Consider the following 26,169-nt stretch of genomic DNA (forward strand, 5'->3'; position numbering starts at 1 on the left):
ATTGGCAAAACAAACACACAAATATACAGTTTTATTGATAAAACTATAAGTGCACAAACAATAATGTATGAAAATCAGGTTTCAGCAAATATTTAATTTGTGCAGCACCTAGTGTATTGATTTACTTTGATCCTATTAAAATCTTTGTTTCGATCACACTTCAGAATTACCAAACAATGTTCTTCATTTGGGCTTCCCCAGTTGCTGATATATTCTAAAAACGCAGTGCAGTTCATTTACAGATATTTACATTTTGTAGTGTGATAGAAAAAAAAAGATATCCTAAGCCTTTCCTTTCAAATTCCCTGTACCCCAATAAGATAGCCACATAGTTCACTTTACAAATGCTCTCACTTTGCAGTCAAAGGAAAAAAAGTAAACACCAATACCATGTTAAAATATTAACCAGTAATTTCCTCAGAAGGCATAATTTGATATTTAACCTGTGTTTGAAATACAGCAAATTGTGACACGATAAAAAATCTATTTTGAAGACATTTTAAATTGCTCATTCACCTTCTGAACTCCAGCATGGTTATTTTTCGGGTGCTGCAGCACACCCTTTACCCCTACTTCTGCACTTATGCATCCTGCAGTCTTGTGCTGCATGGGTCACATGTAACCCTCTGCCCACAGTATCTAAGTTAAATACTGTGGCAGAGGTTTCCTTTCCAGGCAGTTGTTCCTTCCCTGATAAGATTCACCTAATAAACATCTCTTTACACCATACTTTGGTGTACCCGGATTCATTTCACAAGCTCCACCTGCATGTCATTGTATGGTGAACTTGATTTCAGTTTCATGTTTTATGATATTTTTTTTATGTTCAGGCACTGGCAAATTCACTTTATCCTACATTTCTATATTTTTAATTTTGGTCTACTGATTATACCCAGACAGCTTTGCTTTGTTTGGTTGCATTTTTTTGTTGTTGCAGTTTTATATAGTACGAGCTTGAACCGAGGGTATTGGAGTGCTTTACATGCGCACCAGTTACATTATACAAGGCAATATTTATTTCATTATTTTTCCTTTTTTTTAGTCCCTGGGCGATTAAGGGCCTGATATTTTTAGAGTTCACAAATGTTACGAATATTCCGCCCGCCATGCCATTGGATATATTCACCATGTTATAAGTGCCTTTGGAAATAATGCACTTGTAGTACGGCAGCGGTGTAACCCATCTGCCGAACTCTAAATCAGGCACATAGTGATTTGCCCAGAATCACAGGAGGTTAAGCCCACGCCGAGACTCAAATCTGTTTCTCCAGTTCCAAAGTCGGCAGCTCTGGCCACAACGCCACATCCTCTCCTCACAAATAAATTCACAAATGCAGTTTGTTTGTACACTGTGGTACCTATAACCAGCGGCGTAGCGTGTGTTGCCAGCGGCCGGCAGCCAAGTATCCTTCCACTTTTCTTTTAAACTTCTGCGCCTCCAAGAATGCACTTAAAAATGTGGCGCCATCGGCAATCGCCCCTTTGGAGCCCCCTTTGCTACACCACTAGTTTAACTGTTTGTGGAGAGTGATCAGTAAATGTAGTCAGTCCTTTCCCTGATAGTTAATTTATGCTACAGGAATGTCAGGGACAAGCTACTCATTTTGTGTTGTTCATTGATTTGCAATAAAAACGTCTGTGCCACGTTTACACCGATAATGGCTGTGGCACGAATTACTGTATTGAAAGTACTAAGCAAAGCAGGACATTATCTCCTGCTAGAGAGAGTGCTAGCAGGTGAGTTGGTGATAGCTGTTGATAATTTGTGATTATTAGTGATAATTCCTGAAGTACTTTATGGTCTCAAATTCCACTCTGGTGCAATGATGTGGTGTTCCAGAGAATGTGTTTACCGCACAGATTAGCCATACTTTAATAGTCACGTGTTTTTAGGCAGCGCATGTTGGCGCACTTTGTTCATTTCCTAGCAGTGTTTATAACAGGCTTAACACAATTACCCACTTTTAAAGGTTGACATCTTATCCACCTTGGAAACAAGAAGGTCTGGGCGACCCTGATGGGATTTAAATCTAAGGCCTGCAAGTCACACCAACCACGTCACCGGACCTTGTGGTTTACTCACACCAGAACGACAGAATGAAGCGATGTGCACGAGAACCTCCAGAAACAGATTAATCGAATTGAAATAAAATAAAACTATTTGACGAAATGTTTGTAGTTTGAAGATAGATAAATCGCAGTTGAGACCATAGATTAGAATAGAGTGATGGAAAGTGGTGTGAAATACGATTGTATCCTAGTCCAGATTTCCCACTGAAGATAACCCTGGTGAGCAAGTCTTACTTGGTCTCTGTGAGGCCACCTGACTTCCGGGCGATTTGAACCAGCTCCTTCCCATAGCGCTCCTCTGCCTGGGCTCTGAAAGAAAACATCATTTTTGTTCACTGCATGATAGGGCTACGTTTTTGCAACGTTTTAACATTCATGTCACATAACATTGATGGGCCGTTCATATTTTATTTGCACATTAACATTGCATGAATGTAATGTTTCTGTTAGGAAAAAATGAAGCACGAATGAACCAAAAGTGACTTCACTTACCTATGTAGGATCATTCTTCTTTACACAGTGTCCTTTATGTTTAGTTCAGCTAAGCGAAGAGACAGGGATATGTAAAATATTTCTTTTAATCAGGTTCCATGTTCTTGATCCTGTTACATACAATATTTGTAGTTTTGGGCGAGATTATGGTGATATAATGCTACTTTTAACTTCTAAAACTTTTTTTCGACATGTCATGTTTATCAAATAAATAAAATAAACATCGTTGAAGTCTCAACAAGCATTGCCAAAGCCAATAGTTCCTGCCTTTGGGATGCAGTGCAGCATGGCTAAAGAGCTAACATAAAAAGGTATTATAGCACGCTATTGAGAGGATGACACAGGACCAAACCATGTGATATAAGTTTCTGCTTTACAGCGTGGACATTGTGGGTTTGGGAGGAAGCTCGCCTTGTGGTGCTCCACCTTGGTAAAATATGTACAGTGAAGGTAGAAGATCTGAATGAGACAGAGCCTAACGGAGCTCGTGAGTGTCCTAGGGGCCATGAGGGCATCCCTCCAATCTTCCTCTTCGAGAGGACCAAGCTAACGATCCCAACAGGCCTTAAGAGGATCTATTGTCGATAGGGTACTGTTAACCAGGGAGCTGTAAATTTGGTATATTCCCTCCTTTTCTAAGTTCCCCATAAGGAGTTTGGCCGCTAATGGGCCAAACTTGGGGATGGTTGTGTGGTCAGGGACGTGGAGGGTCAGGGCATGCCGCAGTTAGAGGTATTAAAAGAATTGGGTGGAGTGCAAGGAGTATGTCAGTTAGAGGTCTCGGAAGGAGGGCAGATGCTCTCCCTTCCATATGTCTCCCAGGCAAGTTATGCCAATTAAATCCTATTTCTGAAACCCTGATAGTGTGGTGACCTCCCGCAACCGGGTGCCGTGCCACAGCGGTGTTTACAGTGAGAGTTTGGTGTCCCAGTGGATATGTCGCAGTGCGGACCGTCATGCCAGGAGGACGGTGCGGGTAACTGCTGGTAGAGTGCGTGAAATTGGGGCCCTGTAGAGCGTGGCCTGGACTTGAGAGAATCCGAGGCTCTCTAACTCCAGTCGATATGTTGAATCCACTAGAAAAATTGGTAGTAGTGTTTTTCCTCAAGAGGAAAAAGGAACCACACATCAATAGCTAAATCAATTTCAAAATCAACAATACAGTAGTGAGAATAAATAATAACAGTTCCTCACAATTAGATTCAGAGGTGCTGAAATCGCCCTAAAGCACCTACTACCAGAAGATGCAATTCACAAAGAAGAAACCTAATGTGTGTACAAGTTAAAGATAATAGGGCATTGGTAAGCACACCTGTTACCAATTATAATTTCATGATTAACGGAAAAGTAAAAAGACTCAAATAGCAAAATACCAAACACAAATCACTATATTGGTGAATCACTCGGAGAATATGTTCTGATCCAAAGTCTGGATCATACTAAAATACATAGGGGCCCATTAGGATGTCGGGCGGATTGCCTCCGCCAGAGTGGCCAACACCACCCTGGCGGAGGCAATCCGCCCGACATCCATGCCTGCATTCCCCCCCGCCAGATTAGGATGGCGGTGGGGACAGTGGCGGACGGAAAGACCGTCCGCCGCTTATCCGCCGCGGTCGCCTTGCGACCGCGGCGGTAATAGAATAATATGGTGGCGGTATCCTACGGACACGGCCAGCCAGAAAACAATGTCCACTTTAAGGGGCCTTTCAGCGGTGGCAATGCCGCCACGGAAAGGCAGGCGGTGTTTGCTGCAGGGGCCCCCTGCGGGGCCCCCAGGTGACGCCAGCTTAGGGGTACGACAGGGGGGTTACCTATGGTACCCCCCCCACATTTGCATATGCAAAGCGAAATGCACCGCGCGGTGCCTTCCGCTTTGCATATGCAAATGCGTTCTCTTATTTTTTGTATTGTGGCGGACGGTGCAGAGAGCACCACCCGCCACAATGCAAAACATTTAGGATGTGCCCGCCACTGTGGCGGGCACATCCTAATTCCCCCTGCGGGACCCCCGCCCTTATGGTGGGCCGTCCCGTTCTCCGTTAGGATGGCGGGCGGACATTCTAATGTGCCCCTTAGAGTCCACACTGGTTAAAGTTCTTCAATCTGCTCTTGTTTATTTTCTCTTGATGTTGTCTCATCCAGCAAAAACCACTGCCACTATGCCAACATATGTTTCATCTTCGCTTAGACTTTATCAAGGCAATTGGCAAAATGATTGATGTCCGTATGTGTTAAACAGCGAATCAGGACAGTTTTCTTCTTCCATATAGAAATATGTACACAACTTAAAATCATAAATGGTCCTTGTCAAGTTAATTTTTGATGTCTCCACAAGCTCAAGGTAAACCCACAGCATTGCGTCGTGGCTGGTGATTTCAACTTCCACCTTGACGCAGCGGACGACCCGGATGCGGCCAAATTGTTGGATATCACATCTCCGCTGGGTCTTACACCGTTCGTGTCAGGGCCAACACATGAGAAGGGGCACACCCTGGATCAGGTGTTTTCGTCTGTCCCTCTTATGGAGGTTGACACCCTGCCGGTGCTCTGGACTGATCACAGGTTGATCAGATTTTCGGTGCTGGAGAGTGCGCGGCTGGATAACAGCACATCTGTCCTGTCTAGACCAGCCTCGAGAGCGCTGTACAGAGTGACACCTGATATGCTGGAACAGGCGCTTCTGGATCACCCTTGCCATCTTTCGGGCGATCTGGAAAGCGACACGGAGGCTTTGCAGCTATGGCTCATTGATAGGCTGGATGATCTGGCCCCCAAGGCAGCCCCCCGGTCCACGGCAGCACGGCAATCTGCACCGTGGTTTACAGAGGCGCTTCGTGAGGCTCGCAGCCAATGCAAGGTGGCTGAGAGGGCCTGGCGCCTTCTGTATAATGGGGAGGCTAAACTCGCCTATAAGGCGGTGGTGAAGGCCTACCATCGGGACATCCTGGGAGCTAAGAGGGACTATTTGGCTAGGAGGATCGAGGCTTCGGCGAACTCCTGTAAGGAGATCTTCACTATTGTGAAGGAGTTCACGACCCCTAGCTTCCAATCGCCCCCTCTAGTCTCTTCGGATGCGTGGGCATGTGATCTTGCCGGTTTCTTTACTAATAAGATCAAGGCGATTCAGGCCTCCTTTGTGGAAGTACCGGAGGATGGAAGCGGCGTCACCGGGGCGGGCTGCGGACTTCCGCATACACCTGCGGCGGTGCTGTCTGATTTCCCTGCTGTATCCAGCGATGCGTCCAGGCAGCTGTTGGCCAATCTGAAATCTGGCTCGCCACTTGACCCCTGCCCCACCAAATTCTTGGCTGGGATGGCGGCGGTGGTGAACCCGCTGGTCAATCCCATCCTCAATGCCTCCTTGAGGGAGGGGAGGGTCCCTAGCTCTTGGAAAAGAGCGATGGTGATCCCCGTCCTAAAGAAACCGGGTCTCGACGCCGAGGTTCTGGCCAATTATAGGCCAATTTCACTTCTTCCGGCCCTCGCGAAGATCACGGAAAAACACGTCCACGGTGCCCTGTCGAGCTTTCTGGAAGCTAACAATCTGCTCCACCCATCTCAATCCGGTTTCCGTCCTAATTTTAGTACGGAAACGGCCTTGCTAGAAGTTACTGAGGTCATCAGGGAGACTCTGGATGTCGGCGGGAGGGCCATGTTGGTCATGTTAGATCTATCGGCGGCCTTCGACACCGTCCCCCATTTGGAGCTCCTAGCGAGGCTTTATGACATCGGCCTTAGGGGGACGGCACTCAGGTGGTTTACATCTTTCCTTGAAGACCGCCGCCAGACGGTCTGGGTTTCCCAGAGCTCTGCCGAGATGCCACCACTGGGAGTTGGGGTTCCACAGGGTTCTGTGTTGAGCCCCACGTTGTTTAACATCTTTATGTCCCCTTTGGCGGCCTGGTGGAAGCATATGGGGCCCAGATCGTCTCCTACGCCGACGACACGCAACTCCTCTTCACTTGCGGGAAAGACCAGGAGTTTGACGGAGGGAGAATTCGGGACTGTCTTGCTCTGGTCTTTGACTGGTTCCAACGGAACAGTCTAAGGGCCAACTCAAGCAAGTCCGAGGTTCTATTCTTTGGTTGCGTAGCCGATCCGGAGTGGCAGCATTGGTGGCCGTCTGACATGAGCCCTCCTGCACAGTCTTCCTTGGTAGCAAAAAATCTGGGTGTCAAGCTAGACAACCAGCTGTCGCTGAGAACTCACATTCTGGGTCTGGCTGGCACCTGCTATGGAATTTTGAAAATGCTCCGCAAATTCCTGCCCCTGTTGTCTGAGGAGCACAGGCGGATTACTGTGCAGGCTCTCGTTGGCTCAAGGCTAGACTACGCCAATGCCCTTTTTCTTGGCCTCCCTGATTACCTAGTCCAGCGCCTACAGGTGGTACAGAATTCGGCCGCCCGGGCTATTTTTGGCCTGCGTAGACGAGCCCGAGCCTCCGGGCTGCTACAGGCGTTACACTGGCTGCCCATCCGGAAGCGGATCCAGTTCAAATCCCTGACCCTGATGCACAAAGCCCTGCATGGATCAGGGGCTGGATACCTACGGCGGAGACTCGCCTTCTATCGACCAGTCCGCTCATTGCGTTCAGAATCCCTTTATAAAGCGGTGGTCCCGCGGGTGAGGAAGGCTCGCGCGGGAGGGCGCTCTTTCAGCTGAAAAGCTCTCCAGCTGTGGAATTCGCTCCCTCTCACGCTTCGCAGCACTGCCAATTTGTTCCAGTTCAGGAAGAGCCTGAAGACCTGGCTTTTTAATCTTTAGGCTGTTCTCACCGTTTTCTGTTTAGATCTTTTCTTGTATTTGCTGTGTTGTGTTATTTTTATCATGAGCTGCTGGTGGAAAGCGCCGGGACACACTTTTCGAGTAGCCGTGCGCTATACAAAAACGTTATAACATAACATAACATAACAAAAGTTTAGAACGGGTATTAATGTCCTAAATCTCATAACAATCAAAACATAACTCCCTCTTTTCTTTTCATATCAGGTATCCAAAAAGAGGCCGCTGAAGAACCCTGATAAGTTCCTCACCGTAATGGCGGCGTTGTGCTTTCTACCCGGCACTCGTACTCCTGGTTGTGGCCTATGTTGGATATGACCATCTGCCCTTCAACCAATCGTGATCACTAAAAGGCAGATGGCTAAATAATATAGAAATGGGTTTGTCATCCCCATACCCCATCATACGTTGTGAGGGCCAGGTGCGATCTCAGCTCACCCCAGAGGAAGGTCGTGATTACTCCATCTAGGTGGCGGAACCAGCTGCAAAGGAGGTGGAGCGGAAGGTTTTGAATGGTGTACAAGAGATGGGGGAGAACCATCATCTTAAAAAGGGTGACTCTGCCCAGGGGATTAAGCAGAAGAGTCTGCCAATGGCAGATGTCATGTTTTATGCACTTGAGGAGTGGAGTGAGGTTAAGGGAGCAGGTCAATTATGGGAGGAGTGCCACCCAGGTCCCGAGATATTTGAATGAGAGACGTCGCAAGGGAATGGTTGCTTACCAATCCACACACTCCCTAGAGACATGGAGAGGCACCACTGTGGATTTGGCAGGGTTGAGACATAACGGCGGTAGGTATGAGAGGTACCCCTTAACAAGAGTCAAGGGAATTGGGGTTAGCTAACCAGTAAAACAGGATGTTCCCTTGGGTGTGAATAGATGAAGTGAGCCAAAGGGTGGAACCAGAGAAGCAGGCAGTCCTACGTGATACACCAGGAAAAGAATCACTAAACAGGAGGACATGAAGTGTATGCCTCTGGTTCTGCTACCTTAAGGCTATATATAAACAGAGAAGCGAGCAGTCCTTTGCAGATAAATAGCGAAACTAACGCTGACATTGCTAGGACAAGACTTCGGCGCCTCTGGGTTTTAAAATTAGAAAGAAAAGAAGCAAAACAACATGGAGCATAACAATTCTGGATAGCCCATACTTCATGCGCAAAAGCTTATATTAGCAGGAGCACTTTATAGGCAGCTTCAACTTGTTTTGCGGTTTTAACAATTTCTACACAAATACCGAATAACATAGAATCTGAAAATATCTTCCTAACACGGACTCCCAGGGCAATTATATCGACCCCTGAACCCTGACAGAAATCAAAACATTGTCTTGATAAAGGTGGATAGAACTTTGAAATACCACCGAAACGCGTCGACGCTACACCAAGTATAATTCATTATCTCGACATCTTTTGCTGATAGACAAAATTATGGTGTACATAGCTTAGGTGTTTACAAACGGGTCCGAATATACAATCAGTATTGCATTATTCTATGTCTTACAGTCCTTTATGTCTTTTGTGTTTCAATCTTGCTGGCCAATATTGAATGTAAAAACTTTTTAATGGTTTTAGTTGTGTGGAGTGGGATCCTTCTGGTCCACTCTTCGTTTTAAAAAAAAGACTTTTTGTATTCTCAATAAATTGTAAGAATTCTTGACTTAATTTGTAATTTGTAATTATTTTCTCTTGACCCTTTGGCTCACTTCATCTATCCACACCCAAGGGAACATCCTGTTTTACAGGGTTGAGACATAATCCCGATGCCCTCTCGGACGAGTGGATAATATAAAGAAATCTTGGTCCAGATTGGGCTGGGTCAGCCAGATAGAGGAGGCCATCTTCGGAGTATAAGGCGATCCGGTCCTTGGAAGACTCCTGCCAACGCCAAGCCTGGATCTGGTCATCCCTTCGGCTGTTACACGCCAAAGGTTCAATTGCGAGGGAGAAAAGGAGAGGGGAAAGCGGACATCACTGGGGCTCCCTCTATCGATCGGGAAGGTGTCCGACAGTGTGCAATTTATAAGGACTCTGCCTGACGAAGCGGAGTAAAGGACCTTCACCACTCTTTGAAAGGAGGGCCCAAATCCTGCCCTTTCCAACATGTCTCCAAAGTAGCACAAGTTAACCATATCAAAGGCCAGCATATGTGTACTTTCTAATGTACATATATATGTGATTTAGGCACAGTGTATACATTGTGTGTTTAGCCCTACAGCAATCACTTGAATTTTTGCACAGGAGTAGGGCAGATATACATGGATTGCACTTCTATTTTATTTTGTAAATCATGCTCATTTTATTCATGCACACATTATGATTGTTCCTGAGGAAATGTATACCTTAAACCAGGCAATAAACTCTCTGGGTACAGTCCTGAAAATTTAAGGTTGTTCTGCAGACTGCAGCTACAAAGAGGCTATCTTGGAAACTAACAATGTATGTTCCTTGCTGGAATGTTCTTTGAGGAACTATGGCCTCACATTGTTCTATCTGGTCTTAAGTAGGTTGTTGTTATGGTAAAATATCATATATGGTATATGTTGATCATATTTGGGTGGGGTTCGGGTGCATGTATATAATTGATATACAAGCATTGCAGTAAAAGACATACATTGACGTAGATTATCCTGACCCTTGTTTTGATACTACTTACAAACTAGCTGTATCTAGCTATTTGTTCGGTTTAATTTTTAAGATTCAATACTTGTGTCCTCTAATTGATACAGCCCTATGAGCATTCTTTCTTTGTAACATTGCTCTGCAGCATACATCAGTAGAATAATATGATTCAGGGCTCCCATATGCAATGTTATAGTCCACACAATGATGGGACAAAGACTTGCACAAAAGCCTTTGGAGGTCAGCACTGTGCCTCCGATGGTCCAGTCCCTAGTTTTAAGCAGGCTGGACTACTGCAACGGGTTAATGCTAGCTGCCAATGAGGGCATCTTTGCTAGATTGCAGGTTGTGCAAAACACGGCTGCACGACTGGTACTGAATGTCCCGCCCCGCACTCCCTCAAAACCACTATTGGCCAAATTGCACTGGCTTCCGGTTAGGCAGAGGGTGATGTTTAAGATCTGCTGCGTCATCCACAAATGCCTAACTGGAACTGGTCCCGGTTACCTCACTGAGAAATTTATCCCCTATGTTCCGTCCAGATTCCTGAGATCGGGAGATCAGGAACTATTACGTGTTCCTAGGGCCATGAAGGCAAGAAAGGGGGAAAGAGCCCTATCGGTAGCAGGTCCAAAGCTGTGGAACCTACTCCCAAAGGAAATCAGAGTATGTAGGGAACATTTCCCTTTTAGGAAAAAGCTTAAAACATTCCTCTTCAAATCCCTAACTGACTGATCTCCTGCCTAGTTCATTAAAATGTTGACGAGTCTTTTCTGTTCTTTGGTTGTGCCAAAGGCGCGGAGATATTCCTTCGGGAATCGATTCATAGCGCCATACAAACCTGGAAATAAATAAATAAATAAGGGTAATGAATTCATCTCGACCAACAGCTGTTTTACATTCAGAAATGACATGTAACATAAACTAACTGTTGCTAATAGGGGCATGAATGGCTACTCAGTTTGCAAAGCACTTCATGGTTCAAATGGACAGTGATTTCTTTGCCACCTGTGACTACAGACCATTAAGATACCTGCTCTTCACTGATGATATTCTCCTTATTTGGACTTTGGGAATAGGATCAATACATTTCGTGCAAAAAAATAGCCGTCTAACCGGGTAGTATAACCACACCTCAGATTCCCATGTGCTGTACATCAAATAACGTGGTGTACTTAATCGATGCATAAATCCATCAGCTAGTTGCTATTATATTGAAGAAATTGGCCAAGTGCTACAAAAGCAAAATAATCTTCCCCAGCAGAGCCTCAAGATGCCAGAGGAGGACAATGCTGTAATTGGCCATGTTTCAGTACCTGACCACAGCATCCAAGATCTAAAGACTGTAGCACTCAAATGTAATTCCAAGGCAGATATGGAAAGGAAACATTTATGAATATAAAGGCATGCAGTTGTTGAATACGCTGAAAGGTGGTCGGAACAGGTGTCCAAGCTTAATGAATCACTATCCCGATGGAAGCAATGCCACACTTTTCCTCTATCCTCAGAGAGTTACAGGTTACAGGTTTCTTATCTTATATCAGTCTTTTCTCTGACCACTACTCTGACAGTGAATGACCTTGCCTCAGACTCTCCAACCTACCAAGACACTGACCTACTATGGGCTTGACCCAAGGCGCAATTCTAAAATGCAACTGACTGCATCCAAACCCTGCTTGCAATCCAGAGGCAATCCGTGCATACTTTGCCCTTATACTTAACTGCCCCCACCTCAGTCCCATCAACCTTCAGAAACTAAATGCATACCCATATTTTTGTGACAAAAGCTGGGTTTGCAACCAGCGGGTTTTGAGACTAGCTGCATCCCAAGACTTCTGCATGTGCCGGGGCTTTTGCCTACAATGTAATAAACTGTCTTCCAGACCTACTTTGTAACTGTCTGTGCTCCGGCCCTACTGGCCAACCAGAGACCCTAATTCAACCAGGAATAAACTTAGTAGTAAAACTACTGTTCTTTACATGCATGCTAAGTATAGATAGTTCAGGCATGGGGGAAGAACAAGAGAACAGAGAATGTAACAGACTCTGCCCAAGCCCTTCTAGCCACATAAAGGCACAGCTCCGACTTGATTGAATCCGTCCCAGACACACAGGCCTTTTTTGGGCCAGAAATAATGGAATGAAATCTGACTGAAAAGACACTTGCGCTCTTGGGTCTTTTAGAGACATCAGCTTGTAAACGTATCTCTAATATAGAATGGATAGACCCACAGAGACACTTGAAAGACATATGGGTGACTGTTCTATCCATCCCAATTCCTGGAAAGTAAAGGTTTTAACTCTAATGTTCGTGACTTCACTCCTATATCTGGAATATGACATATGTAAAGGATAAAAAGCACAATCGACTTTGCATAAATCCTACATTTACTATGTTCCATGAAAAGCATTGCTACAAGGAAAGATTCTGTTTTTAGAATGCTGCACGCATAAAGTGGACAATGCATTCTCTCGCTCTGTCCTTGTGAGGGGATAGGAGTTTAAATGGCGACATTTTTACTGTACAATGTAATGCTGAACCAGGCAAGGCTTGCTGGAATTCCATAACACAATGTCTAGGGTTGGGAAAACAAACAGTAGACTGATCAAACAAAGAGCCGGCGTGTGTTTTCAATGCCTCATTTAGACACTGCCTGCAGCTGTGAAATCATTTAATGAAAACCTGTAAATAAATTATATGTTTCGCCTAGTTAAGGTAGCCACGTGTTACTTTCTGTGAGCGGAATATAGTTTTATTTATTCATTATTATTTTAGGGTTTCTTAAACTTTCTTTTTTTTTCACTAATAGATCACTGATTTAAGGATTCGGTCAAAACCTTGGCAACATACTCAGTGCATCATTATACTGATAGTCACTGTCCCAAAGCATAAATATTGCAGCGGTTCTAACTTTTCTTTCATGTGATAAGTTTCTTACAATTGTGATTATATATGTATAGTGTTGCTGATACAAATACTGTTTTGTTTGATACTTGTATGGAATGGAAAATCCAGAAAAGCTCAATACAGTAGTATTTACCTGGAGAAAACTATAACGAAGGGTTATCCCAAGTGTTGTAGGTGGCTTTAGGAAGAAACTGATAAAGGATGAGGGAAGAATCTCTGCCTCCCCCTGAAGTGAAAATCAGATGAATGTTCCTGGAAACTCTCTATTGGAAGACGTCTCCTCTATGGGAGAGTGTTGGCTCCCGTCCCCATATCAGCAAAGCTCCCAATTCTTGCTCTCTCTAGGGACTGTATTTGAGAACCGAGTATTCCTACATTACATACTATTGAAATAATGTATCAACGCCTAAAAATGGAGCATTTCATACAGAGGTATAGACATGACTACTGCCTGATATACTGATATGTTATGGTGTCTTAAGAATGGAAGTTCCTTTGGGATTGCAGTGCCCATCTCCTCACCTTAGTTTGAAGAACTCCTCCACATCTTTGCACATCTTCCGTCCATCCATCAAGCGCTGCAAAATAACCTCATATCCTGAGTGGACGGTGATATCTTTACTCTGAAAAAGCAAGATGGTAGTTAAAAGTCTGGGGTGATGGAGGAGGTTGCAGACCATGAGCGTTTGCAATGCACTCAATAATTAAGCCTTAGAGCTTCCCCACCAGGTACAACGTCTTTGTGTGGAAACTAACATTAAATATTCTTTTAATATCATTCCCTAAGTTATTTTCACTTAAAAGCTCGGTACTGTTTCTATAAAAGTATTATTTGGTGTTGAAATCCCATGCTTATAGGCATTTGCTATAGCATTGACACAGATTCGAGGACCTGCGATCATTTTGCTGACAACTAACAAGGTACCCCTATTCTAATGTTACAAGACCACATCTCCTTCCCATTGCAATACATTCATTTCCAGTATAGCGAATTAGAAAGAGTTTCCATTTACATACTTTTGAATTTAAAACAAGCTTATGATTTCAATGGGCTTTCAGTAGAATCAGAAATCAAAAATACTTTGCATCTTTTTTTTCTAAAATGTGTTGCTTTTCATGTATTTCTTTAGAAAATCAATGGGTCATTGCAAACCAAAGAGAAACTGACAAGTCAGTGGTTAGTGAATGCGTATGTGGCTTAGATTTGCTTAAAACGTTCGAGGCACTGGTATCAGGGTGTGACTCATACTTTCGTTGTGGATGAGGGGAACATCTCGTGCAAGTTATAGAAACATCTGTTCGTACAGGGTTTCGCAACTCGGATGACTGAGCTAAGTATAAAACAGTCACACTAGAAATAGCATAGACAAAGAGGACATGATGATCTGAGCAGTAATAATAACTTCCTTGAACAGTTTCTTTTTTAAAAGCCCTCTCAACACATTTGATTTGCAAAGGAAAATGAATGTAGTGTAGTGTCGGGGATGGGGCAGCTAACACGTATTAAAGTAAGGACACCGACTCTCCAGTTACGTAGTGGCTTAAAAATGCCCACGCCTGGAGCCCGGGCTCTTTATTACTTTCACTATTGGCGTACGGCAACCTCCCCCAATCTGTTACGTACGCTGGGGTAGGCAGTTACTTCTGCGCAATCCGAGACAATGGGACAGCCCATGTCTCTGCAACATTACATTCTACCTTTACTAGGAGATGTTGAACAGAGTCAAACATATAGACCTACAAATACTAAACAAAACAGCAGACTCAACGGCAGTCTACATTTTGATTCAACAGTCACAGCATACTCTTACTTGACCTCAGAGCATGCCAGTATCTGGTTACTGCTGTATGCTTGTCGATCACCATTTCGTTAGTCGGGCACAAAGTGGTTATACTTTTGTGATGGTTTAGGGTGTGATTGTAGCAAATAGTGTCCCTGACCACACCTTGCTGAGAGCTTTGGCGAGGGTTCCCCTTGCTGCACGACACCGTCGCTCCTGGACCCCTGCCGCTGATGGCTGAGGGTCTCTGCTCACAGTCTCAGGGAGTACAGAGTGGGGGTGCTGCAAAAAGGTCATCCGAGAAAGTTCCTGGATCAAACTCTTGGTCGAACTCACTGTCGACATCTTGAGAATTTGTTGCAGCAGTACCTTCTAGCTGGCTGGCCATCGAGGACTTGTCCGTGGTTCCCTTTGTGATTTTTTTAATTGGAAGACGTTCTGTGGCACCCGCTCTTGGCCTCACTTTGCTGTCACCTTCGTATCTTTGACTTCAGTGACTACTCGAGGGTCCAGTTCGAACAGCAACCTGAATTTCCCTCCAGGATGGCGGTCTTGCACTAGCAGTTGGTCGGCCACCATGTTGGGGCTCTTTCTCTCTCAGGCTCTGGGAGGCGTCTTCATTGGTACGGCCCCCCTGGGTATCTGACTGATTCAGAGAATTAGGTGTCTCTTCCCACACAGGGTGTTGTGGAATGGTATCAGTCACTGACCGGCCGAAAGATAGCTTGCTTGGGGATAGGCCTGTAGTGCAATTAGGTGTAAGCTGGTACTCTCTTAAGAACTGGCACAATGCTCATTCCGTGTTGCGACTTTCAGCCATTGCAATTCGGATCACTTTGGGGAGGGTTCTTATCAGGCACTCCACTTCTCCATTGGCTTGAGGCTATCAAGGGTGATCCGGCGGTGTTTGATGTTGTGGGATGCTAGGCAGTCTGTCAGCTTGGAGCTGTTGAATGGAGGCCTGTTGTCAGTGCGAATTTCTCCGAACCATGCCATGAGCTTTTCTAGATTTGGGATCACTTCTGCTGTGGATGTAGTTGTTACTATTTCCACCTACGGGTAACGTGAGTAGGTGTCCACTATGACCAGTATGTGTTTTCCTCCAGGGAGGCTGCCAAAATCGGCGCTCACTCTCTGCCATCGGACACTGGGACCTGCCTCAGTGATGACTGGCGCCGGGCGGTCTGGTGGGACCATGGCAGGGCCGATGGGGCAGCTCTGCACAACCGCTTCCACCTTATGATTCAGACCTGGGAACCAGACCTTGCGTCTGAGTCGGTACTTGGATTTGACGATTCCTTTGTGTTCGCACTGGAGATCCCAAAGTTGAGCTTTGTGTACCTCCAGAGTGCTATGTAAGTTGAAAAGGTGGTGATGGAGCGAGAATCCGGGTGTAGCGGTATCTGATGGTAACCAGATCAGAGGTTCATTTTAGAGAACCAGCTGGAGCCTGCCAGCTCACCGATGATGTCATCTACAGTTGATGTGAGGTTGCGTTCCTGCTTGATCGCTAAGTTCAGGACCCTCATATTGACACCGATGCACTCAGCATCTGGTTGTTTGGGCTTCTTAACAACCACGATGCGGGATACCCACGGTGTGGGTCCACGCACACGTTCAATGGTGCCAGCTTTCTCTAGAAGTCTCAGCTCGGCTTCCACCTTGGGTTGGAGGTGGAAAGCGATTCTTCGTTGCCTGAGGGCTATCTTGGCAACCGACTTGTCAATGTGCAGATGGATGGCTGGACTGAAATACACCACATATTCTCAGTGGTGAGCGGTTACCCAAAAGCGTAGACTTGCATGCTAGTGTTTCGAAGTGCTGGCGGGTTGGGTAGGCTGTGGTAAATGTACGCAGCCATGAGGTTGACTGTGGCTCCCGTGTCTATGAGAGCTGCGATGGGGTGATCTTGCACACCAATTTTGCACATTGGGGTGGTCTGGTGGGAGGCAATGAGGGTGTCCAGCGTTCTCACCACGTGGACGACTGCTGCTTCATTTTCGGTCATGTCGATGTTCTACATATCTTCTGGGTGTGGTTCTACTGTGCACATTGTTTTCTACGGGACTATGAACCTTTGTCGTTGTGACAAGTGGCAGGCTTTGGAAACGTGGTTTGCATGCTGCATGCACTGAACGCTTTGCCATTAGCGGGGCAGGAATCACTGTCAGAATATCGACCTACAGAAATATTGACGCAAGAATATCGAAGTCAAGAATATCAACATATTATCTATATTATGATAAGTACAAAAATATCAAAAAAAAATCAGTGTCAAAAATATCGATTTTTTAAAGTTAAAAAAATAATGTAAAATGAAGTAAATAATACATATAATAAAAATAAACAAAGTTAAAAAACGTTTTAATGTTTAAAAATCATAAGTAATATATATGTAATGTAAAAAGAGTGAGGGGGAACTTGTATCGCGCAACTTAGCCCAAGTGCATCAAGGCGCCAGCCATAACAGGGGAGAGGGGTTGGCCTAACGGCTAAGGCGCTCGACCTCGGACCTGGGGATCTGGGTTCGAGTCTCGGTAACAACGCCAAAACCCCCTGTGATTCTGGGCAAATCACTTAATCTCCCCGTGCCTAAAAAAAATTAAAGTGTGTCCTCATGTAGCGTAACTGGTGCTATGTAAAGCGCTCTGATAACTGATTCGGTTCGGTTCTAGTTCGCGCTATATAAAACTCTGCAAAAAAAAAATAAAAAAAAAATAACAAGATGGACAGACAGACAAACAGATAATCTCACATCACCGGATTCAAGATCTACAGATACGCCTCCGAAAAGAGCCAGGTTTTTAGTTGTTTACGGAGGGAGGGAATTGCAGAGCTTGGGAGCCAGAGTGGAGAAGGCTCTACCTCCCCATCTAGCTTTTGCAAATCTGGGAACAGAAAAAAGATTTTTAGAAGAGGAGCGAAGGACTCTGCTGGGGCTATAGGGATGAAGAAGGGACTTGATGCCTTCAGATCCCGAACCATAGAAGGCCCCATGGGCAAGACAGAGAAGTTTGAAGGATATTCTAAACTGGGCAGGGAGCCAGTGGAGGTTTTACCGGGCCAGGGATACAGAGGAGAGTCGTGGAAGATCCAGAACAATCCTGGCCGCAGCGTTCTTCACCATCTGGAGACGATGACAGAGCTCTTATTTATGCCCCCATACAACGCGTTACAATAGTCCAGTCTCGAAGAGACAAGAGCAACTTTGGCTTGTTTCCGGGCAGCAGGAGAGAGGTAGGCTGCAATCTTTCTGAGGATCCTGATAACACCACAACAGGTGGACACCGTCCTACTGATCTGAAGGTCAAAGGAAAGAGAGGTGTCAATCAGGACCCCCAGATTTCTGGCTGAGTAGGAGGGAACGGGACAATCCCCAAGAGAGGCCGGCCACCAGTTGTCAGACCAGATGTCCTGGTTGCCCCCGAAAATCAAGATCTCTGTCTTTTCTCCATTAAGTTTTAAAAAGTTCCGGATCATCCAATGGGAAACAACATCCATGCAAGATCTGAACTTCAAAGCAGAGTCATTCACCGACTGGGTGAGAGAGACCATAATTTGGGTGTCGTCGGCATATGACAACACCTCAAACCCAAAAGATCTCACAACCCTGGCAAGTGGGGTCACATAGATATTAAACAATAAGGGACCTAAAGAAGAACCCTGGGGGACTCCACATTGCACAGGCTTGGGAGGAGACAAAAACTCGCCCAACTTAACTCTTTGTTCCCTTTGATGGAGAAAAGAAGCCAGAAGGCTAAGTGCCGAGCCTCCAACCCCTATCTCCCCCAGCCTGGAAACCAAGACTGAGGGGGACAGGGTGTCGAAGGCTGCCGTAAGGTCGAAAAGAACGAGGAGAGTGGTATGGCCCCTGTCGACCTTGGAGCGGATATTGTTGATAACAACAGTATGGGCAGTCTCTGTGCTGTGAGCACTTCGAAAGCCGTGCTGCGAGATATCCAGGAGGTGGGAGTCATCCAAGAAGGCGGTAAGGTGACAATTCAGATGAGCCTCCAGAATCTTAGCGGGGGCAGGCAACAGAATGATTAGGCGAAAAATTTTCAGGACCCCGGGATCCAGAGAGGCCTTCTTCCGGAGAGGTTTGACGACCGCCAGTTTCCAGGGGAGGGGGAAGATTCCCTCTGTGATTGCTAAATTCATCACCTCAAGAAGAGGAGGGATAACCACCTCCCTACAGGCCTTCAAGATTTTTAACGGACACAGGTCCAAAGGAGAGCCTGATTTGATAGTATCAAGGAGGCGGTTTATCCCATCTAAGATGAGCAGGGGGACATCAAGAAAACTAGGCCCAGACGTCACAGCCCGGACGTCAGTCGCGTGAGGAGAAGGCGGAAAGGATCTGGCGACCAATTCTGTATGGAGGAGTTTGTGGGATTTGTAGATATCAACGATTTTAAAGTGAAAGAAGGTTGAAATATTATCACAAAGCTCCTGGGTTTACGTTATGGGATCCACAGTCTTAGGTACGGAGAGGGAATCGATGATCTTAAAGAGATCTCTGGATGATTTTAGGGAGGCAGTCAGATTAGCATATTGAGCTTTTTTCTCCTCCGTGATGGCTAACTTATATTCTTTTAGAAGACGTTGTGTCTTGTGTTGTGTATGTTGTGTCTTTCCAGAGGGATCAGGATGGGCATGCCATTGCCTTTCCTGTTTTCTACAGCCCTGCCTCAACAATCTAAGACGATCGGAAAACCAGGGCATGGAGGGACTCTTTCGAGCAGAGTAGTGTTGCTTGGCGGGGGCTAAAATGTCTACAGCTCTGGAGATAGTACTGGACAGGTCCACAGCTGCAGAGTTAATATCCTTCTTTGAGACGGGTCTCAGTTCGTTCATAAATGGGGCAAGGGTTTCGTTGTTAATCTCCCTAAAGTTCCTTCTAAATTCCTATTTCTTGGTGTCTGGAAGAGACGGGGTGATATTACAGATATTCAGCTCGAAGGGCATTGCCAGATGGTCTGACCAGGCCAAGGGAATCGGAATTCCTGTCTTCAATCTGACGTCATTAGAAAAAATGCCATCAAGCATGTGGCCTGCTAAGTGAGTGGGACTGCCCACGAGCTGAGCCAGGCCGCATGAGGCCAGGGTATCCACCAAGGAAGTGGTGTCTCTGGAATTCACATTCTCTAAATGAAAATTAAAATCACCTAGGAGGGTAAAGTTAGGCCGATCAATGAAGGGTTCCAATAGGTTCATCAGGTCCTGAATAAAGGGGGTTCTGGGACCCGGGGGCCTATAACATAGAATACCCGAGAATGAGACTGTGGAGGTGGAGTTTATGGAGAAGTACATGGCCTCAAAAGAGCCGGAGGGAGTAGAAAGGAAGTCAAAGCGACATTTGGAAGAAGCCCTATGCAGTATTCCTAGACCACCACCTCTTCGCCCTGTTCGGTCCATTCTAGTTAGGGCGTAGCCCGTGGGAATAGCGGCTACCAGGTCGGGCCAGAGGATTCTGAGGCCCAGGTTTCGGTAATAAAAACCCAAGAGGGTTTTTCTGAGCGAAACAAAGTCGTTGAATACAATATTATTTTTGATCAGGGATCTAGCATTAATGAGGACACCTACTTCATTAGTCAGAGGAATAGTCTTCGATCCCTCAGAAATCCCCTGCATCTTTTTAGGATGCAAATTTCTGGTGAGCCTAAGGTTGCATCTGCAACCGTGTGCAAGAGGGATATCATCGGGACAAAGAGTGTGATGACAGAATTTACACGGTGGTCTTAAAGAGAGTAGAGTGATGGAGGAAAAAAAGACAACTCCGTACCGGTAAGATGAAGCGAGGGGCAGCCCACCTGGCCCCTGGCGCGTACTCAGCGCGGAAGGGCGCAGACGGGCTTGACTTTGGCGCGACTTTGGCGCGACTTCGGCGCACGTCCGCTGAGCGCGGAAAGAACCATCAAGCCTAAATAAGGTAAACAGCAGGTACTGTGCACACGTGTGATAAAACAGTATCGGTAATAGGGTAGTTTTAGACAAAGAGAAGCATAGAAAAAAAGTCAAAAAATCAAGAGGAATCTCCTTTTTGACTTTTTGTCCATTATTTTTTCATTACTCTTATAATTTGGACTGCTGCTACAAGTCCGTTTTTCTTATTATAATATGTCTTACAGCCCTGATGAGTCACAGGTTTTACCCTGTTGATGAAACACGTGTCGGCTGGCGTTTGTTAAACAAGACAAAGAAATAAAGACCAATACTTAACAAAAAAACAGACTATCTTCAATTCATCAATGACATTCATGCTTCTCTTTGTCTAGAACTACCGTATTACCGATACTGTTTTATCACACGTGTGCACAGTACCTGCTGTTTATTTTGTACAAGTGTCCAGGCATCTTGGTGCCTGCTCACCTTAGAGAGGCTTTAGGGTTTCCCTCTATACTGTTAGCACCGTTCAAACCTTTCCTAATCTGTCCATCATCACCACTTTTGCCTGCACTTTGTGAGCGCCTTACACTGTACAACTGAAACCTGCAGCTGAACTCCCACGAGCCTAAATAAGGTGTGTCCTGTAGGTGTAGCCCCGCGTGAGCCTCTGTGTCTAATCAGTGCAGGGACACCAAATGTTTGCCGGCGCCCTCCACAACAAACGGGAAAACCCGTGGTGGACTGGGGCGCTGGCAGGAGTGACAGAGTCAGGTAAGCGAGCGCGAAGAAATGCGCACAGAAGAAGAGTGTCAAAGTCACAATTATTTAAAAACACAGCGAAAGTCAAAGCGGCATTGTTATCATGCAGCAGGTAAGTTTTAAAAGCAGCGCTAATTAAGAGCGAGGCATCGTAATCATGCACTCGATGCTCTGAGACAAACAGACACTATTCCAAACAGCCAGCCTAAATAAGGTGTGTCCTGAAGGTGTAGCCCCGCGTGAGCCTCTGTGTCAAATCAGGGCAGGGACACCAAATGTTTGCCGGCGCTCTCCACAACAAACGGGAAAACCCGTGGTGAACCGGGGCGCTGGCAGGAGTGAAAGAGTCAGGTAAGCGAGCACGAGGAAGTGCGCACAGAAGAAAAGTGTCAAAGTCACAATTATTTAAAAACACAGCAAAAGTCAAAGCGGCATTGTTATCATGCAGCAGGTAAGTTTTAAAAGCAGCGCTAATTAAGAGCGATGCATCGTAATCATGCACTCGATGCTCTGAGACAAACAGACACTATTCCAAACAGCGAGCCTAAATAAGGTGTGTCCTGAAGGTGTAGCCCCGCGTGAGCCTCTGTGTCCAATCAGGGCAGGGACACCAAATTAAAAGAAATTAAACGTATACATATAATTTATAATATGTATATATACTTAATATTTTTAATAATTATTTTAATTAACATAAATTGTTAAAACTTATTTTATAAATTATAACTACATCTATACACATAAAACAATAATATAAATAAAAATTAAATAAATATATATAACAAATATAAAAAAATAAAAATATTTGTAATCTTTTTAACATTAATTATGTACTACATTAACTAAAATAATACAAAGAATATTAGATAGCGGAGGGAATAAAATTACTATTTCAACTCCAAACAGTGCAACAGTAAGGAAAGTGTTGGATATCGTAAGGGTAAAAATTACTATTCCAACTCCAGAGAGAAAGTGTTGGATAGCGTAGGGGTTAAAATTCCTATGCACGCTCCAGTGAGTGCAACAGTAGGGAAAGTGTTGGATAGCTTAATAGTTAAAATTACTATTCCTGCTCCAGTGAGTGCAAGGGTAGGGTAAAGTGTTGGATAGCATAGGGGTTAAAATGACTATTCCCACTCCAGTGAGTGCAACACTAGGGAAAGTGTTGGATAGCGTAAGGGTTAAAATTACTGTTCCCACTCCAGTTAGTGCAACAGTCAGGAAAGTGTTGTCTAGCGTTGGGTTAAAAACTACTATTCCCACTCCAGAAAGTATAACTGTAGGAAAAGTGTTGGATAGCAGGGGGTTTAAATTAAAATACTTATTAAATATGTTTTTGTTTTAAATTAAGTAATAATTAATTACCCATAAAAAATCAAAAAAATAATCAATGAAATAAAATGAATTACCAATTGACAAATATTTTAAAAAAACATTAATTATAAATACCATTCAATAAAAAAATTACTTAATTTTAATAAATTACTTCAAACACTATTCCCCTCTAAACCCACAACACAATTAAAATAATGTATTAATTAATTATGTATTAAAAATGAATTGGCAATTAATAAATAATTAAAAATAAATACCAAAAAATAAAAAAGAATAAATTAGTTATAATAAATTACTTCCCACCCTATTCCCATATAAACACACAACCCGCCCAGTAAAAATGTTTACACAATTAATATAATTCTCAATTAATAAATTAATAATTAATTACCAATAATAAATTAAAAATAAATTAATAATCAATACCAATAAATACAAAAATTAAATAAATTAATTATAATAAATTACTTTCCACCCTATTCCCCTATAAACCCACAAACCGCTCCGTAAAAATATTTACACTATTATTATATTTATCTATTAATCAATTAATAATAATGAATTACCAATTAATAATTAATTAAAAATAAACTAATTATCAATACCAATAAATAAAAAATATTGATTACAAATATATTACTTCCCACCCTATTCCCCTATAAACCCACAACCAGTTACAGAACTAAAACGCAAAATGTAATTTAAAAGAATTAATAATTTCAAAAAATATTCTAATTAATTTACTATAATTAAACTACTTCCCACCCTATTCCCCTATAACACCCACAACCCGCTATAATACTGAAACGTAACATTAACTTTAAAAAAAGCTAATAACTTCCAAACATGTAATACATATATTTAAAAATAAATAAAAAACATAACAAAAAATGTTAAACACGTATATATAAAATACATACTAAAATACATAACACTAATATAAATGTCGATATTATTGACATCTATATTATTGCAAACTATATTACTTACTTCAATATTATTAAAAACAATATTATTTATCTTAAGGTCGATATTCTGGTCATCGTTATTCGTGTTATGTTATAATACATACATTTGTGATGCGCACAGCTACTCATGAGTATCCAGGCGCAGAGCCTAGCGGGGTATGAAACGTGAATCGAGCAAAGAGATGTGTTTTTAGTTTCCGCTTAAAAGCCACTGGATCCTGAATAATACGCAGGGCAAGAGAAAGAGCATACCAGGCAGCAGCAGCCTTCACTACAAAGGATCTGTCCCAAGCCTCTGAAGCTTGAAGCGGGGAATATGAGCAAATCATAGGGACGAGGACAGAAGGGATTGGGCAGGAACATAGAACGAAAAGCGTCTCTGTAAGTAGAGAGGGCCACAGCCAAGAAGGGCACAATGGGCTAGTACCAGTGATTTAAATCTGACTCTCTCCGCCATCGGGAGCCAGTGGAGGGATCGTAACTGAAGTCGAACGCTGTCGATATTCTATCCCTCCGATATTTAAAACTTAAGAAAAATGTAGGTCGATGTAAAAACATCAATATTTTGACTGCGCACCGCGGGGCAGGTTCCATTGTAGGGGTACGGGCCTCAGCACCATCCGCATGTGCGACTCTGCGGCCCCTGCTTGGTAGGGTTCAAGGTGGTTTAGTGGACTTTGGCTTTCCTCCGCGCCTCTGTTTGGAGCGCATTTACTGACTCTTCCTTGATGGGAGTTGAGGAGTGTGGATCCATGTGAGTTGCCCAGGCCTTGGATAGTTTTCTGGAATGTCCTAGCGTCAGGATGTCCCTCTTATACATGTTGGGTTTTTGCAGAATGCGTTCACGCAAGGTGCACCCTTGAATGAACTGGGTTCTGACTGTCGTCTTCAACCGGGGGGGCGTAGGTGCAGGCCAACTCTCTCAACCGCCCATACAAAACATCTACTGATTCCTCCGGCAGCTGTCACGCTTGGCGTAGGAGAAGCCGCACATAGTCAGGGTTGGCATATGGTTCATAGTGCGTAGAGTGATAGCGTCCCTTAGGGTGGTGTCGTTACGCAGGGTACCTGCTTCAACTATGGTCTTCGAAATCTTGTGAATGTCGGCACCTCCTAAGTGAAGAAGTGTCTGTGGGCAGCCGGGACCTCGACGGCTTCAAAATATGTCTCTAGGCGTTCAGCCCACACTTTCCATTTGGCGGCTTGGGAGGGGGGCGGCCCTGTGATGGTGAAAGGCTCCAGTGGGGGAACTGACTCCATAGTGCTGGGGTGGTGTGTCACAGTCAGAGACAGGAGGTCTGCATAAATTATAGTCCAGAGCCAACGCCTGTGGTGCAGAGCGTCAAATAGCAGAAGTGGTGCGCAGGGGGGTTTCACTGACCTGGGTGCTGAGCAATGGTGGTAGTCCCCTTTGGAAAGTTAGTGGTGTCCTGGGCCATTTTGAAGTTAGTATCTGGAGTGCTGGTGTCCTCTTTGAGATGTGCAGGCAGATTGTTGTTCTTTTTCTTATTGTTCCTGCATGTGCTGAGCTGCTGTACTTGCAAAGACGTTTACTTTCCTTTATGTAATGGTCCCTTTGATTGTGTGTATTTCCGGTAAAGCAGGAGAGCCTGATCTCAGACGAGCATTGGGGAGGCTGGGGCACATCCCTATGTTTTGCGGTGGTGGTGCAGCTGCAGCGAGAGGCAGGACAGCCGGCAGGAGGGCGTGGCCCGCCCCTCGAAATCACCAGGGCAGGCGGGTATGAGACAGACAGGCGGCTCCTAAAGAGGGGAACACACCGATTGCACTGGCCAGCACTCATCAGAGGCCGTAGGTGGTGCTGTGGTTGAGCCTTGACCTCGTGCTCGACATCTAGGGACCCATTATGATAATGGGCAGATCGCCACTGCCTGTATTAAATTAGCCTGTAATTAAATTAGCCGGATGGCAGCTCTCTGCATGGAGCAGAGAGCTGCCATCCGGCTAATTTAATTCGTAGGATCCCGCTGGGTGTATTAATCAGAGCGAACCGTAATTGTAGTTCACAGGCAGGGTATGAAAAAGAAAAAAACAACATGAAGAGAAGGTTCATTGAGAGAGGGTACAGTAAGATTGTGATTAAACAAGCGGAGGCCAAGGTGGATCAGATGGTCAGGAGTAACCTTCTCATCCCAAAACAGAGGGATAATGAAGAACAGATAAGGTTTATCACCAACTACGATTGTCAATCGTGGGAGGTGAGGAGAAGCTTAAATAAATTCTGGAATATCCTCAAATTGGACACCGATTTAAAGGAAGTGATAAGTGAAAATCCCTCCCTAACCTTCAGAAAAGCCAAATCTTTAAAAGACACACTCAGTAATGCTCTGATCAAAGAACCAGGGAAAACAAATCCGATACAGGGTTTCCTTGTTTGTAAAAAATGCAAAGCATGTAAGAATAGCACTAATTGTAAAAATTTCAAAATTTCGGAAGATCAAGCTCCCCATTAAATAATGAAGCATGTGGGATGTAATACAGAGTATGCAATATATGTATTGCAATGCCCCTGCAACAAATTTTACATCGGGAGCACCAT

General features: G+C 44.5%; 1 protein-coding gene across 2 annotated transcripts in view; it reads right to left on the reverse strand.

The window, feature by feature from the left end:
• The window catches only part of PSTPIP1 (proline-serine-threonine phosphatase interacting protein 1), a 643,783-nt gene that overhangs the window by 479,816 nt on the left and 137,798 nt on the right, over window positions 1–26,169 (reverse strand). For both annotated transcript variants that reach the window (XM_078684947.1, XM_078684948.1), the window contains exons 2-3: window positions 13,400–13,500; window positions 2,305–2,379 (exon numbers count right to left, since the gene is read on the reverse strand). In XM_078684947.1, the coding sequence (XP_078541073.1) occupies window positions 2,305–2,379; window positions 13,400–13,500 (176 nt within the window). The remainder of the gene's footprint in view (window positions 1–2,304; window positions 2,380–13,399; window positions 13,501–26,169) is intronic.

The sequence above is a fragment of the Lissotriton helveticus genome, chromosome 3_2 (assembly GCF_964261635.1).
Source record: "Lissotriton helveticus chromosome 3_2, aLisHel1.1, whole genome shotgun sequence".
Lineage (NCBI taxonomy): Eukaryota > Metazoa > Chordata > Amphibia > Caudata > Salamandridae > Lissotriton > Lissotriton helveticus.